Here is a 13,393-nt window from a genome sequence, read left to right on the forward strand (position 1 = left end):
CGCCATCTACCTCCAGGGTCTGGACCACGGCAAAACCGCCATGAAGAACATTTGGCTCGACCACATCAAGATCTCGCGTGTCGGTCGCCAGTTCATCACGACCAACAAGGCCAGTACCGACTCCATGACCATCAGTAACTCGGACTTCGACGGCAACACCGACTACTCGGCGTCGTGCGACGGCCACCACTACTGGTCGTTCATCTTCTACGGCGTGACCAAGTTCAGCATGCTCAACAACTACATCCACGGCACGTCGGGCCGCTCGCCCAAGATCGGTGGCGACAGCGCTGCAAAGGTCGTCGCGCACGTCGCCAACAACTTCTGGGGCAACAACACGGGCCACTCGTTCGAGATCGGCGCCAACGCCTGGGTGCTTGCGGAGGGCAACTACTTCAGCAACACCAAGATGCCGATGTACACCGGTAAGGACGGTGCTCTGTACGCCGCGACCGGAGGTGACGAGTGCAAGAACTACATCGGCCGTTCGTGCGAGGCCAACAAGGTGGTGGACAGCGGTGCTTTCACGTCCCGTAACGGTGGAACTGCGCTGAACACGATCAAGTCCGTTTCCACGTTTGTGAAGTACAAGCCGTCGACCGGCTCGCAGCAGCAGCAGCAGCCTTCCAAGGGCAACGGCTCGCAGCAGCAGTCCCAGACGGGCGAGTCCGAGGAGCAGCAGCAGCAACAGCAGTCGTCTCAGACGAACGACTCCGAGCAACAACAGGAGCAGGAGCAGCAGCAAGACCAGGGCCAGGAGCAGCAGCAGCAGCAGCAGGACCAGGGCTCGAGGAAGCTGGCTGTCCAGACGAGCAACCTGGAGAAGGAGTGGCAGCAGACCACCGGCAACTTCGGCGTCGGTAAGCTGGACTAAGCGAACCTTATCCTTCTGATAGAGGAGCTATAGAGTTGATGCGTGGTGCGTGATATATCGTAAAAGTCAATACTAATCTAGATGTCATTGAGAAACTTCGAGTGTTGTTTATTGTATTAAAAAATCACACTCCCATACTCATTTTTTTGTATTGTGAGCTATCGAAAAACATATCGGTTGTATGGCACTTCGAAGTACGGCGGCAAAATATCTAAAGCATTGAAGCGAGCCAGGACGCTGCTTAATTTGATTGCAAGGTTGCTCGGTCACCCTCAGCGACTCCATTGTTACACTCACTGCGTCAATATCGCGGTCCTTTACGACGCCTTCCTGTCTGGTGGTGAACCATTCCCCAGGGTCTTTAGGTGACCTGACGGTTCTTTTGATTTGTAGACTTTCGATTAGCTGTCCATTGAGTCAGCTTGAGATTTGATCAAAATAGAGGGCTTTGCTAAAGTTTTTTTTTTTCGAAAGTCGAAGGGAGCAGTGGCAGTGTCGATCTGGCGACCTTCCTTCCTTCCTTCCTTGCGTGGTGCGCTCTACGATCAGTACATATACAGTACTCTACCTTATCTTCAGATGTGTGCCAGCCGCAATTCGAGATCCGACTTCAACAAAAGCGCGACTAGCTTATTACTAATTCTCTCATATTTAATATCAACTGGGCGATCCGATCGTTCGCTGGTGACAGCTTTTTCAGCTGCTTTCGCTGATCGCTTTCTGAAGCACGAATCAAATCCGGACGCTTTGGATTGTGAAAAGTCACGCGCGGCATGGATTGCCGTGCATGACTTACGTGAACTCGAGCCATGTGGTGATGCAAAGGACGGTGCATCGCCCGCACATCGAATCGTGAAAGACTGTGTGCAGCACTGCGAACGGGACCACCACCACCACGCTCAACTTTAGACCACCGTTGCTTCGACCATCTAACCACTGCAACGTTGCTTCGACCATCAAGGCGCACGCGACCGTTGGTACGCGCACATGTAGCACTCGCAGCATGTTTACCTCGATTTTTACCTCAGTATTGAGCATCCGTGGTTGATGAAAGCTCACTCCGAGGGTACAGTGGACGTACCGTATTGAGAAGCGTCGGTTGGATACCATCGCAGAGAATGCAGCGTGCGCTGAAATACGCACCATGGGCACCACACGAAGTGACAACGTGCGGTCGTTCGACGGCACGAGAATTAATCTGCAGGCCCAAGTCCAACGCAAGGTGTATCTATTTGCAATACTAGTAAGTTACCCCCCCCACACACACACACACAGTACGTTGGGGTCCTTCGTCGGTCTCTGATGCAGCGCGTGACTATCCAACTGCTTCTCATGACGTACAGTACATGTTCTCGATGAACATCCGAATAGCCGTCAATGTTCACGTCGGCAAGCGAAGACGGACACAGACGTAACCAACCAGCCGCGAGCCTTGTCCCAAGCATGGCAGTACGGTAAGGTAAACAGTAAGCAACGGAGCGGATATAACCGATCGAGTTTCCACCTCTGCGTACAGTATGCACTGCTACTCTAAGCAAACGCATTGACTGTACATGCGCAAGCAGACGTGCCTTTGAAACGGCAAACAATCTTGTCGTCGACGAAGGCGTCAACAATTAATTGCCTTCTGTGTCAGCAGACGGTGGAGCGGTCCTTACAGTATTAAAACTCACCTCAGCGTCCGCACTTGTCGTGACTGCTCAACAAAATCGGTATCCACGCTTGCGTTACGACAGCCGCCAGTCCACAAGGACCCCTTCATCCGGTAGGACGGAAACCAAGCTTTGGGGATTTAACATGCGGATCGACAGTGCAAAGCCCCCAGGATGTTGAACAGTCGTTCCTCGATACATCACGAAAACCAGACTGACAAATTAATCCGGACTGGCAACCAACGAACGCCAAACCAAAGCCCCCAAGCTCATTCATTCCCCAATTCGCCTCGCCTCGAGCAGTCAGCCAAGTCCAACCCCGGTCTTCTTCATCATGGGACATATCCAGCTTGCTCTCGCTGCCGCGTTGGCCTTCGTCGCCAAGGACGCCAGCGCCTTCAACATCGGCTCCCCTGCGGGCATGGCCGCTGGCACTACCGGCGGAGAGGGCGGCGAAGTCGTGTACCCGACCTCGACCAGCGAGCTGATCCAGTACCTGAACGACACTGAGCCCCTGGTGATCGTCCTCAACCAGACGTTCGACTTCCGCGGCACGGAGGGCTCGACTACCGAGATGGGCTGCCGCCCAGAGAATATGCGCAAGTGTCTGGCCAAGAACAACGGCTTCAAGGGCCAGGACGTGATCCTTGGCCCCGGCGGCATGAACAACACGGGCGGCTGCACCAACGGCACTGAGATCGAGGTGACGTACGACAACGCCGCCCAGAAGCGCATGAACGTCAAGGGCAACAAGACTGTGCGCGGCGTGGGCAAGAAGGGCGTGATCATGGGCAAGGGCATGACACTCAACGGCGACAACATCATCATCCAGAACGTGCACGTCACGGAGCTCAACCCGCACGTGATCTGGGGCGGCGACGCGTTCTTCATCCAGGGCACCAACAAGGGCAACACCACGGCCAAGAACATTTGGCTCGACCACGTCAAGGTCTCGCGCGTCGGCCGTCAAATGGTCGTGACCAACAAGGCCGGCGTGGACTCGCTCACCATCAGTAACTCGGACTTCGACGGCAACACCGAGTACTCGTCCTCGTGCGACGGCCACCACTACTGGACCTTCCTCTTCTACGGCAAGAACACGGGTATCAGCATGCTCAACAACTACATCCACGCCACCTCGGGCCGCTCGCCCAAGGTCGGAGGCAACAAGAACGAGAACATCGTCGTGCACATCGCCAGCAACTACTGGGGCGACAACTCGGGCCACTCGTTCGAGATCGGCGCCAACGCCTACGTGCTCGCTGAGGGTAACTACTTCAACAACACCAAGCAGCCCCTGGACCCCAAGGGCTCGGACGGAAACCTATACGCCACCGACTCGAACGACGTGTGCAGCAACTACCTGACTCGCTCGTGCAAGTCCAACACTCTGGTGAGCAGCGGCAACTTCACGTCGCGTAACGGCCCGGCTGTCCTCGAGGCGGTGAAGGCCAACTCGGCCATTACGGGATACTCGGCGAGCTCGGCTCAGACTGAGCAGCAGTCGTCCCAGACCAACGACTCCGAGCAGCAGGAGCAGTACACCCCCGGCACGGCCAAGCCATCGACCGAGACGACGCAGTCCTTCGCTCAGGCGAGCGACCTGGCTGATGTGTGGGCCCAGACGACCGACAACTTTGGCGTTGGCAAGCTCGACTAAGTCTATATTCGTGTAGTACTGTGTAACCATCGAGGTATGATGGCATAGAATACAAAAGTTTTATGTTGAGGGTCACAGAGTAGCCCATTCATTCATTGAGTTCCGCAGACGAGTTCCGATAAACATCGTGTTGTGCATTTTGCGCTTAGGTAAGGACAAGCGGCATGTGTGGATATGACTAAGTTTGCATATACAGTATCCTATCGATAGGATACTGTATAGGCTATCGCCCGTGTACGGCATTCGTTGGCCTGCTTGATTTCCACCTGTCATTCCTACACCATCGACAATTTGCTTTGACGAAGAGATCCGAAAGAAAAGTAAATTCCTTTACTTGGATACCAAATGATCAAGATGTCCAGGGCTATTGAAAGCAGCTCAGTTCTTTTAGCAGTTCATACAGAACAGTTCTTCTTCATTGCCGAATTCGCCATCTAGCGGACACTTGAAGAGCCAGCCACCTCCTCCCAGCGCAAATGAAGATTTCACTCGCAGGGCTCCCGTTGTTTCTAACCGCAGGAGTTGTAGCCGGCTACTCGAACCCCGAGACCTGCACAGGTACCTGCACCAACACACACGACCCCTCCATCATTCGCCGCTCTGACGGCACGTACTTCCGCTTCTCGACGGGCAACAAGATTGCCGTACACTCGGCCCCGGACATTGTCGGCCCATGGACTTACTTGGGAGCCGCTGTGTCTGACGGCTCCATCATCGACTTGGACGGTAACGACGATCTCTGGGTAAGGCACTCGAGGCATCGAAACCATAGAGTTTGAGAGATTTACCTCCATTCTTGTGTTGTAGGCCCCAGACGTTCATCTCGTTGGCGACGAGTACTACCTCTACTACTCAGTGAGCACGTTTGGCTCGCAGAACTCGGCGATCGGCCTGACGCGCTCATCTACCATGGACATTGGTACCTGGACGGACTACGGTAGCGCCGGGGTGAGCAGTACGTCAGCGAAGGCGTACAATGCCATTGACCCGAACCTCATCGACGTCGACGGAACGTACTACCTCAACTTCGGCAGCTACTGGCAAGACATCTACCAGGTCGAAATGAAGGCCACACCCACCAAGTCCACAGGATCGGCCTCTCAGATCGCCTTCACGTCCGACTACGAGGTTTTGGAGGGGTCCTACATGTTCAAGTATGGCGACTACTACTACCTCTTCACGTCGAAGGGTCAATGCTGCAGCTACGACACGTCCAAGCCAGCAGCGGGGAAGGAGTACCGCATCCTCGTGTGCCGCTCCCCCAAGGCCACAGGCGGCTTCGTGGACAAGGACGGCGTGGACTGCACGAACGGTGGCGGCACCGTCGTGCTCGAGTCGCACGACGAGGTTTACGGCCCCGGTGGCCAGGGCGTCTACGACGACCCGACCTATAGTCCAGTTCTGTACTACCACTACGGTGAGCATTTTTGTAGGATCTTTTGGTCTAGTCGATTGTGTATCATGCTGACTTGTCGTCTGACGTTCGTTCTGTTCCAGTGAACACCACGATTGGCTACGCGGACGGCGACAAGCGCTTCGGGTGGAACTACCTCGATTTCTCTAGTGGATGGCCGACTGTGTAGCCACGACGGTCCTGGTCTGTGTGGCTGTTGCTCATGTGTCGTTCGTTTCAAATTTATGCTCTGAAAGAATTCGTTTGGAATGTGTTATATATTGTTATATTATATATTGTTCTAATTCTATGCGCTAAAACATTACTTTAGAAATATATGTGTTTGAAAGATATTCTATATTTAGATTTAATCAAATATTACATCGTTTCAAATATATTTTTGAATTATCGCTCTAACGTTTTGTATATGTTCTAAATATGGACTTAATTCAAATTAGAGCACCTGATTTCAGAGCCTTGGTCGCTCCAGTGTGAAAGCAATGACGATGGTTCAATGCTGGCCACGTGCGCGCCTGTCCGATGCCTGCCGTGTATAGTTCTCGCCTTCGCTGCAGCGGCTGGCAAGGCGTTAAGAGCTAAGTCACTTTACTCACCATAGCTGACTCTAATAGTTACGGCTTTGTTCGTATCCAAAGATACGAATACGATGGCGTCGACTGCACCACCCTTCGCTATGCTGGCCCGACATCGCCAGTGGTGATTCTCCACTCCCCATGTATGAGTTCATCCTTACATGTTAGCACAATTCTACGCTACGTACTCATAAGTTAGTGTTTTACTCAAAGTTCAGGATTGGTAAGGGTTGAGTATTTTTGTGCCGCTGAGCGACTTATCCACTCCAAACGCACTCCGGATTTATTTGTGGGTAAGACCAGCGCTCAAGTTTTAAGCAGATTCGTACTTCTACGGCAAAATTTATTCGGATTAGGTGTTGAGCAGAACTTCTTTGTAAGTTGGGTCACCTGTACGATAGGGGGGGTGCTGGTGGCAGTTTATCTGTACGAGGCGAACTCGCGTTTCAGCGCGAGAGTTGGTAGCTAGCTGCTTAGAGCGAGCCTATACAACCGGCCACCCGCTGGAGAAGTCGATCTTGTTCCAACCGAAGCGCTTGTCACCGTCCGCATATCCAATAGTCGTGTTGACTGGAATTCACAAAGAACAATCGTGAGTGCATGACCAAAATAGCGCCGAGGTATCACATGAAGAAGACTCACCGTAGTGGTAGTACAGAACTGGACCATGAGCCGGGTCGTCGTAGACGCCCTGGCCGCCGGGGCCAAAGACGTCGTCGTGCGATTCGAGCACAACGGTGCCTCCGTCCTTGGTGCAGTCCACGCCGTCCTTGTCCACGAAGCCGCCCGTGGCCTTGGACGAGCGACACGCGAGAATGCGGTACTCCTTTCCTTTAGCCGGCATGGTCTTGTCGTAGGTGCAGCACTTGCCCTTGGACATGAAGAGGTAGTAGAACTCGCCGTGCTTGAAGATGTAAGGGCCTTCGAGCACCTCGAAGTTGGACGTGAAGCCGATCTGAGCGGGGTCAGAGCTAGATAGAATCGGCGGGTCGCGCATGTGAGACTGGTGGATGCCTTGCCAGTAGCTGCCGAAGGTCAGGTAGTAGCCTCCGTCTGCCTCAACCAGGTTCGGGTCGATAGCGTTGTAGGGCTTGCTCGCGTCGCTCGTGATACCGGTAGATCCGCTGTCTTCCCACGGACCGTCCAGCGAACTCGAGCGGGCTACACCGATCGCGGAATCCTGCGTGCCGAAGCTGCTCACTGAGTAGTAGAGGTAGTAGAAGTTGCCGGCCTTGTGTACATCAGGAGCCTGCAACCAGGACGTAGTTAGGGTTGAAAACACTGTGGAGTACTACAGTAGATACCGGAACTTACCCAGAGATCGTATCGGCCCTTCAATTCGATGCTGGAGCCGGCCGGAAGCGCAGGGCCTTTAAACTCCCACGGCCCCGAGATGTCCGGCGCGGTGTGCACCGAGATGTTGCCGCCCGTGGAGAAGCGGTAGTACGTTCCGTCGGCGCTCTGGATGATGGACGGGTCGTGCGCGTTCGTGCAGCCTGTGGAGCATGCGCCGGGGGCGGCGTATCCGTTGACGCCAGTTGCTGCCGCCAGGAGCGGGAATGCTGCGAGCCACGAGAGAGTCTTCACCATTGGGGCGACTGAACTTGGGGTGTCTGAAGCGGGCGACGAGAAAGCGAAAGTGATCTGCCAACGGAGTGTGCGGCGCGCTCGATTTTACGGAGCTGCCCGCGAGCACGAGAGTCATTAAAGCAACATTGAAAATCAGCCTCAATGTGTGGGATCAATAACATTGATGCGTGATCGCTAACATTGACGCAATGTAAATTTTCCAGACGTGAAATTTCATGTTTGGAGCAACTGGCTCACAACAGCTCTCATTTCAGAATCTACCGGGTAGGAAGCAAGCGGCCGCGCGCTCGCTACGCCTCCGCGTCGTGCGACCGTCTGCAGCGGTCACCCGCTCAACCTTATTCTAATGTGTGCATGTCCTACTGCGGTGCTTATATGCATGTGTGTACTACGTATGCGGGAGCAAACGCCTTCCCAGTGCGTTGCGTTGCGTCAGGTGCGATGCGTGTTGCATGCAATCGAATGCGCTACCTTCTAAGCAGGCGTAAGCGCTTTTAATGCGCCTCTAGCCAACAGCGCAGTTAGGTTAAAGGGGGAGGGCGAGCGAACGCGAACGCGAGCGCGAGCGCGTTCACCGATCGTCAACACCCGCCGATCAGGCGGGGGCGGGTCTGCGCGAGCGAGCGAAGGCGAGCGCTGCAACCCGATATTTTTTTTCCTAGACACCGCGCCTGGCCGAGCCGAGGACCGCACAGCGGCGCCCCCCGAGCGAAGCGAGAGAGGCCCCCCCCCCCCCCGAAGTGCCGTCGCTAAGTCCGCAGGCGAAAGCCAACGCGAGAGTGTCCTGCCAACTAGGAATAGACAACACGTGGCGCCCAGGTAGAGCTGCGCGTAGATCCCGTAGAGCCCATTCTCCTGCTGCATGTGTCGGCGGCGCCGACTCGGCGCATACACCATGACGCGCTTGCCGCGTTAGCGGCGGAAGCTGTTGGCGCACGCCCCGAGTGATACAGCGTGTTTCGCTGTCGTGATGTCTGTCAAGCTGTCGAGCTGTCGTGGCGACGCGTGTCCACTATTGTCACATTGGTAAACAAATATTCTGCTACGAGAGATACCGTAACATTGTGCAATGTTAGGCAGAGGCACCATTGTTGCGCTCAATGCTACGCAACGCCAACATTTCAATGTTGCTTTAATCAGTGCCCGCGAGCACTGTACAGTCGCCGCAGACTCCGAGACTCAGTCTGCGCCTCCAACTGAGTCTCGGCGGCGGATTACGATTCCCCATCCGAAAAGTCTAAAGGAATTGAAGTGGATAGGACTGGCTAAAATTTCGGTGGGGTCAAAGGGAACATCGCGTCGTCAGAATGCGGTTAGCACCGGACTTCCTCTCGTTCATCGATAACATCGCTTGCCGAACTACAGCAAACCATGTCGAAATTCACTGCTTCGGTTGGGTGGAAATGACCTTCAGCATAGAATAACGCACGAATCTAGGTTATACTTTTCGAGATCGGGTCGACGATCCTGGCGAGGTTCCGACTGTACCTACGGTAGGTCCTCTTCCGTATATTTTACTACACCGTAAACGAGCGCAAACAGCGTTACTGCGGGCGCTTGCTCTCCCTGGCTCGAATGTACAGGCAACGCGTGCGACTCAAAAGAAGAAAAAAATGAAAATATTAAGACGAAAAGCTCTGCTGCTCCTCGTAAGCTTCTCGATCTCATCGAACAACACCACCGCTATGGCCATCGGACCGTCCATTAATCATGAAGGGAAGTGCAGAGTTCAGGCCTTCTGGGGGTGTAAGTTAGCGTGCCTTTCCATAATGAACCTGAATTGATTGAGTTGGCAATACAGTAAACATTTCACTGCATATGTACAAGTACATGTACAGTATGCAATTAAGGAGGAATGACGCCGTTGCTGCCCAGGGAGTGTTAACACCAAGTCCACGAGCCCCGTCAACTCACGGGCTGATACGGGGCCAACCGGTCGAGAAGTCCAGGGTGTTCCAGCCGAATCGTTTGTCCCCATCTGCGTACCCGATGCGTGTGTCAACTATGGAGAACAGATCAACAACATGGTTAAACAAGGAGTATGAGCTGTTCGTGTGAGTGTAGTGCACCTACCGTAGTGGTAATACAGCACGGGCCCATAGGTCGGGTCGTCGTAGACGCCCTGTCCGCCGGGGGCGTAGAAGTATCCCTCCGACGCTCGCACCACAGTCCCACCGCCAGCCCTGCAATCCTTGCCGCTCTGGTCCACGAAGCCGCCGGTGGGGGACGAAGACCGACATACGAGGATGCGGTACTCCTTGCCCGCAGCCGGGCGAGACTTGTCGAGGTTGCAGCATTGTCCCTTGGACATGAAAAGGTAGTAGTAGCTGCCGTAGTGGAACACGAACGCAGCTTCCAGGACCTGATAGTCACCCGTGAATGCAATCTGGTAGGGGGTACTGCTCGGCATTACTGGAGGGTCTCGCATGGGGGCTTGGTAGAGTCCCTGCCAGTAGCTCCCAAAGCTCAGGTAGTACGCGCCGTTGACTTCGATGAGGTTCGGGTCGATGGCGTTGTAGGTTTGCTGGAGCTGCTGACGATGCCAGTGGTCCCGCGATCCACCCAAGTGCCGACGTCCATTGTGCGGGAGCGCGCGAGCCCAATGGCAGAGTTCTGCGTGCCAAACGTGCTTACAGAGTAGTAAAGGTAGTACCAGCTGCCGACTTTGCGGACGTCGGGGGCCTGCCAATTTACAGTAAACATATCTCTTCATGCAGCACTAATACATTTCATACGTACCCAGAGGTCATCTTTCCCGTTGAGATTGATGATCGAGCCGGCAGGAACAGCGGCCCCCTTGTACGTCCAGGGCCCCGTTAGAGCAGGCGCAGTGTGGATGGCGATCCTGCCGCCGGTGGAGAAGCGGAAGTACGTTCCATCGTCGCGGCGGATGATGGACGGGTCGTGGGCGTTCGTGCAGGCGTCAGTGCACAGCTTCGGTTGAGCGTAGGCGTCGACGACAGTGGTGGTGGTCACGACCAAAGACAGCAGGGCGAGAAGCGAGAGTCTTTCCGCCATGTTGGACTTGTGCCGGCGAGGAGAAAACGGAAATGAGGCTCTATGCTATCAGCACAGAACCTCATTTCGGCCGACTCGGCGGTATCCGCGTCAAGGGCGTGGGCTGATCCAACGCATTGAGACAGTTGAATCTTGAACTACGCACGCGAAATGCAACTTGTATTAGTCTGCTCTATGACAAGACATCCAAAGTTTCATCAGGGCTAAACAAACAGTACATGTACAGAACTCTGCCTGAATACCGAACGCCTGATATATATAAGGGCTCCAGGTTGATAAAGTGATCTCAGCGTTACCAGAGAAAGGCTGTACTGAATTAGTTTATCTTAGACGGGATTTGACGCTTGCTTAGTTAATCAAACCCGAGTAAAACAGTGCTGAGTTGTTTCAGCGCTGACCTTCGACCAAGCGTGTTCGCACCACATCAGTGCGGTTAGTAGCTCTACTTTGTACTACTCCTAGAGGGCTTAGCGGGTAGTGCGCAAATGTGAAAGTGGAATCGTAAATACAGAGAAGATCGCACAGACAATCAAAAGGGCGCCAATTTTCAAACTGCACAGCTTAGTACTTTTAGCCAAACAAAGGTATCCTGGATTTTTACATCAGTACCTTTGCCCATCTCCGTTCGTCCTGTTGTTGGACCTTGAAGTATTATTTATATGAGGTTATGTATTGTATACCCGTTCGGTATTGAGGCAGATTTCTGTACTCGGTGCAGGTACAGGTGCACTACATTTCAAGGACGCACATGAATGTGTACAAGTTGCAGTTGTACCACTACAGTGACTGCTTTAACACTAAACGTCTTCAATCTAGTTGAGCACACCAATTCCAAAGTTTTTGGTCGTCTTGACCAGCTTCTTCGCCGCTCGTGGCGCGAACTTCGAGACGGCCGAGTTGCCCTTAATCTTGGACAGAGCTGTGGCGCCGTTGCACGACGTGAGCGAGCCGCTCTTGTCCAGCACATTCGCCACACACGACCGACCTAAGTAGTTCTTGCATTCGGTGGAGGCCGTGGCTGCGTAGATGGCTCCCTCGTTGCCAGCCGACAGCGGCGCCACCGTATCCTGGTAGTAGTTTCCTTCGGCAAGGACGTATCCGTTCTCGCCGAGCTCGAACGAGTGCCCGGAGTTGTCCGCCCAGTAGTTGTTGACCACGTGTGCAATAGCGTTGGCGTCGCTGGCACCGCCGATCTTGGGGGAGCGGCCCGAGGTCGAGTGCACGTAGTTGTTGACCATGCTTACCTTCGTGTTCTTGCCGTACAGGAGGAACGTCCAGTAGTGGCGGCCGTCGCACGAGGCGGAGTAGTCTGTGCGGCCGTCGAAGTCCGAGTTGCTGATGGTCAAGGAAGCGACCTCGGCGTTGTTGGCGACGAGGAACTGGCGGCCGATGCGAGAGATCTTGATGTGGTCCAGCCAGATCTTGTTCATGGCCGTCGAGCCGCCGTTGCGGCCTTGCATGTAGATGGCGTCGCCGCCCCACACCAAGTGACGTCTGCGTCAAGACGATCACTCGGGGCACGGCGTCCTTGAGGTACGCGGCGAGTTGGCTGTTCGTCTTAGGGTAGACGGGGGTCGCATTGCCTCCGCCCGTGGTGATGGAGGAGCTGCATCTTCGAAGGCATGTAAGCGATGGACCGAAGAGCTTGTGCCGCGCGATGCGAATTGGAGAATGACCACCACCCGTGGCGGGAGCGAGCGGGGAGCGTGGGGGGGAACCGTCTTGGTGTTTGAAAGCTGACCCGTTCGAACAGCGAGTGCGTATCTGGTCCTGCCCAAGCGCGCCCGTTATTTACCCTTGCTTGCACGGCTGCCGAGGCAATGTAAGGTATTGCCCGGTCAACAGTGCTCGTTGAAGGGATAGTTCAACGAGGGCCGGTACAGGTAATGTTATCCACCGAAACACGTTGGTGACGAACCAAATCCCACGGACAGCAAATCTTGGCAACCTCAGCAAACGTTTTGACCTGCGTATACCAACGTTTTGTCTTCAAGGACACCCCGTTTGCATTGACACTCCTTGAAGCAACGCAGCTTCGTGAAACGCTGGCGGCGGTACCCCTCGCAAGGTGGCGGGGGCCACACATCTTTCCTGGCTTTGGACACTACAACAGTGTTGAATTCTGCGGTACATGTAGTTCTACCCACGCCTTGCACGACGTACATGCAGTGCCACTACGGCGTGTACACACAACAAGCAGATAAGCCTGGCGACTCGCTTGATCCCTTGAAGGGATTCCCCTTTCGCGAGCAAATCTGCGCCACGGTGCCCTGGTCGGACCCCGACGCGCACATAGCTCCACCCCGTTTAACTTGTCTTTGGGGGGATCCATGTGCGTGGATACCTCGCACGCCGCTCCTCGATTGTTATCTCTGACAGCACCTCGCCCCACGCCGCGAAGAGTCTTCCCTGAAGACGACGACAGCCGAACGATATCGCCAGCGCGCTACGGAGTCCGGCATCATTTTTCGCGTTCAAAAATCGGTCACGTCGTGGCCGCCGTGAACGTCGTGTCCGTCCTCTTCACTTTATCGCCGCGTCGTGTACGCGACTAGCGTTTTGCTAGTCGCATAGAGTTTGACGCGAAGATGCGGCCAGATGTCATCTGGCCGA

General features: G+C 54.6%; 5 protein-coding genes across 5 annotated transcripts in view; 3 read left to right on the plus strand and 2 right to left on the minus strand.

Moving 5' to 3' along the window:
* Nucleotides 1–874, plus strand: part of PHYSODRAFT_510956 (hypothetical protein) — a gene marked incomplete at both ends in the record, with an annotated part of 3,037 nt that extends 2,163 nt beyond the window's left edge. Inside the window, one exon of the mRNA XM_009532619.1 lies at nt 770–874. Coding sequence (XP_009530914.1) covers nt 770–874 — 105 coding nt within the window. The remainder of the gene's footprint in view (nt 1–769) is intronic.
* Nucleotides 875–2,860: 1,986 nt separating this feature from the next.
* PHYSODRAFT_262301 (hypothetical protein) lies at nt 2,861–4,186 on the plus strand (the record flags this gene model as incomplete). The annotated part of the gene is made up of 2 exons (XM_009532620.1): nt 2,861–3,388; nt 3,434–4,186. 2 exons carry the CDS (start codon nt 2,861–2,863, stop codon nt 4,184–4,186), a joined length of 1,281 nt encoding a protein of 426 aa, XP_009530915.1.
* A 476-nt stretch (nt 4,187–4,662) lies between these two features.
* Nucleotides 4,663–5,769, plus strand: PHYSODRAFT_335251 (hypothetical protein; the record flags this gene model as incomplete). Its single annotated transcript, XM_009532621.1, has 3 exons — nt 4,663–4,929; nt 4,994–5,603; nt 5,684–5,769. 3 exons carry the CDS (start codon nt 4,663–4,665, stop codon nt 5,767–5,769), a joined length of 963 nt encoding a protein of 320 aa, XP_009530916.1.
* Nucleotides 5,770–6,598: 829 nt separating this feature from the next.
* Nucleotides 6,599–10,780, minus strand: PHYSODRAFT_562173 (hypothetical protein; the record flags this gene model as incomplete). Its single annotated transcript, XM_009532622.1, has 3 exons — nt 6,599–6,742; nt 6,815–7,421; nt 10,502–10,780. The coding sequence occupies 3 exons, from the start codon at nt 10,778–10,780 to the stop codon at nt 6,657–6,659; spliced, it is 972 nt and encodes a 323-aa protein (XP_009530917.1). The 3' UTR covers nt 6,599–6,656.
* Nucleotides 10,781–11,592: 812 nt separating this feature from the next.
* PHYSODRAFT_335254 (hypothetical protein) lies at nt 11,593–12,240 on the minus strand (the record flags this gene model as incomplete). The annotated part of the gene is made up of 1 exon (XM_009532623.1): nt 11,593–12,240. One exon carries the CDS (start codon nt 12,238–12,240, stop codon nt 11,593–11,595), a length of 648 nt encoding a protein of 215 aa, XP_009530918.1.
* Between the last annotated feature and the right edge of the window lie 1,153 nt (nt 12,241–13,393).

The sequence above is a fragment of the Phytophthora sojae genome (assembly GCF_000149755.1).
Source record: "Phytophthora sojae unplaced genomic scaffold PHYSOscaffold_6, whole genome shotgun sequence".
In the NCBI taxonomy this organism is placed as follows: Eukaryota; Oomycota; class Peronosporomycetes; order Peronosporales; family Peronosporaceae; genus Phytophthora; species Phytophthora sojae.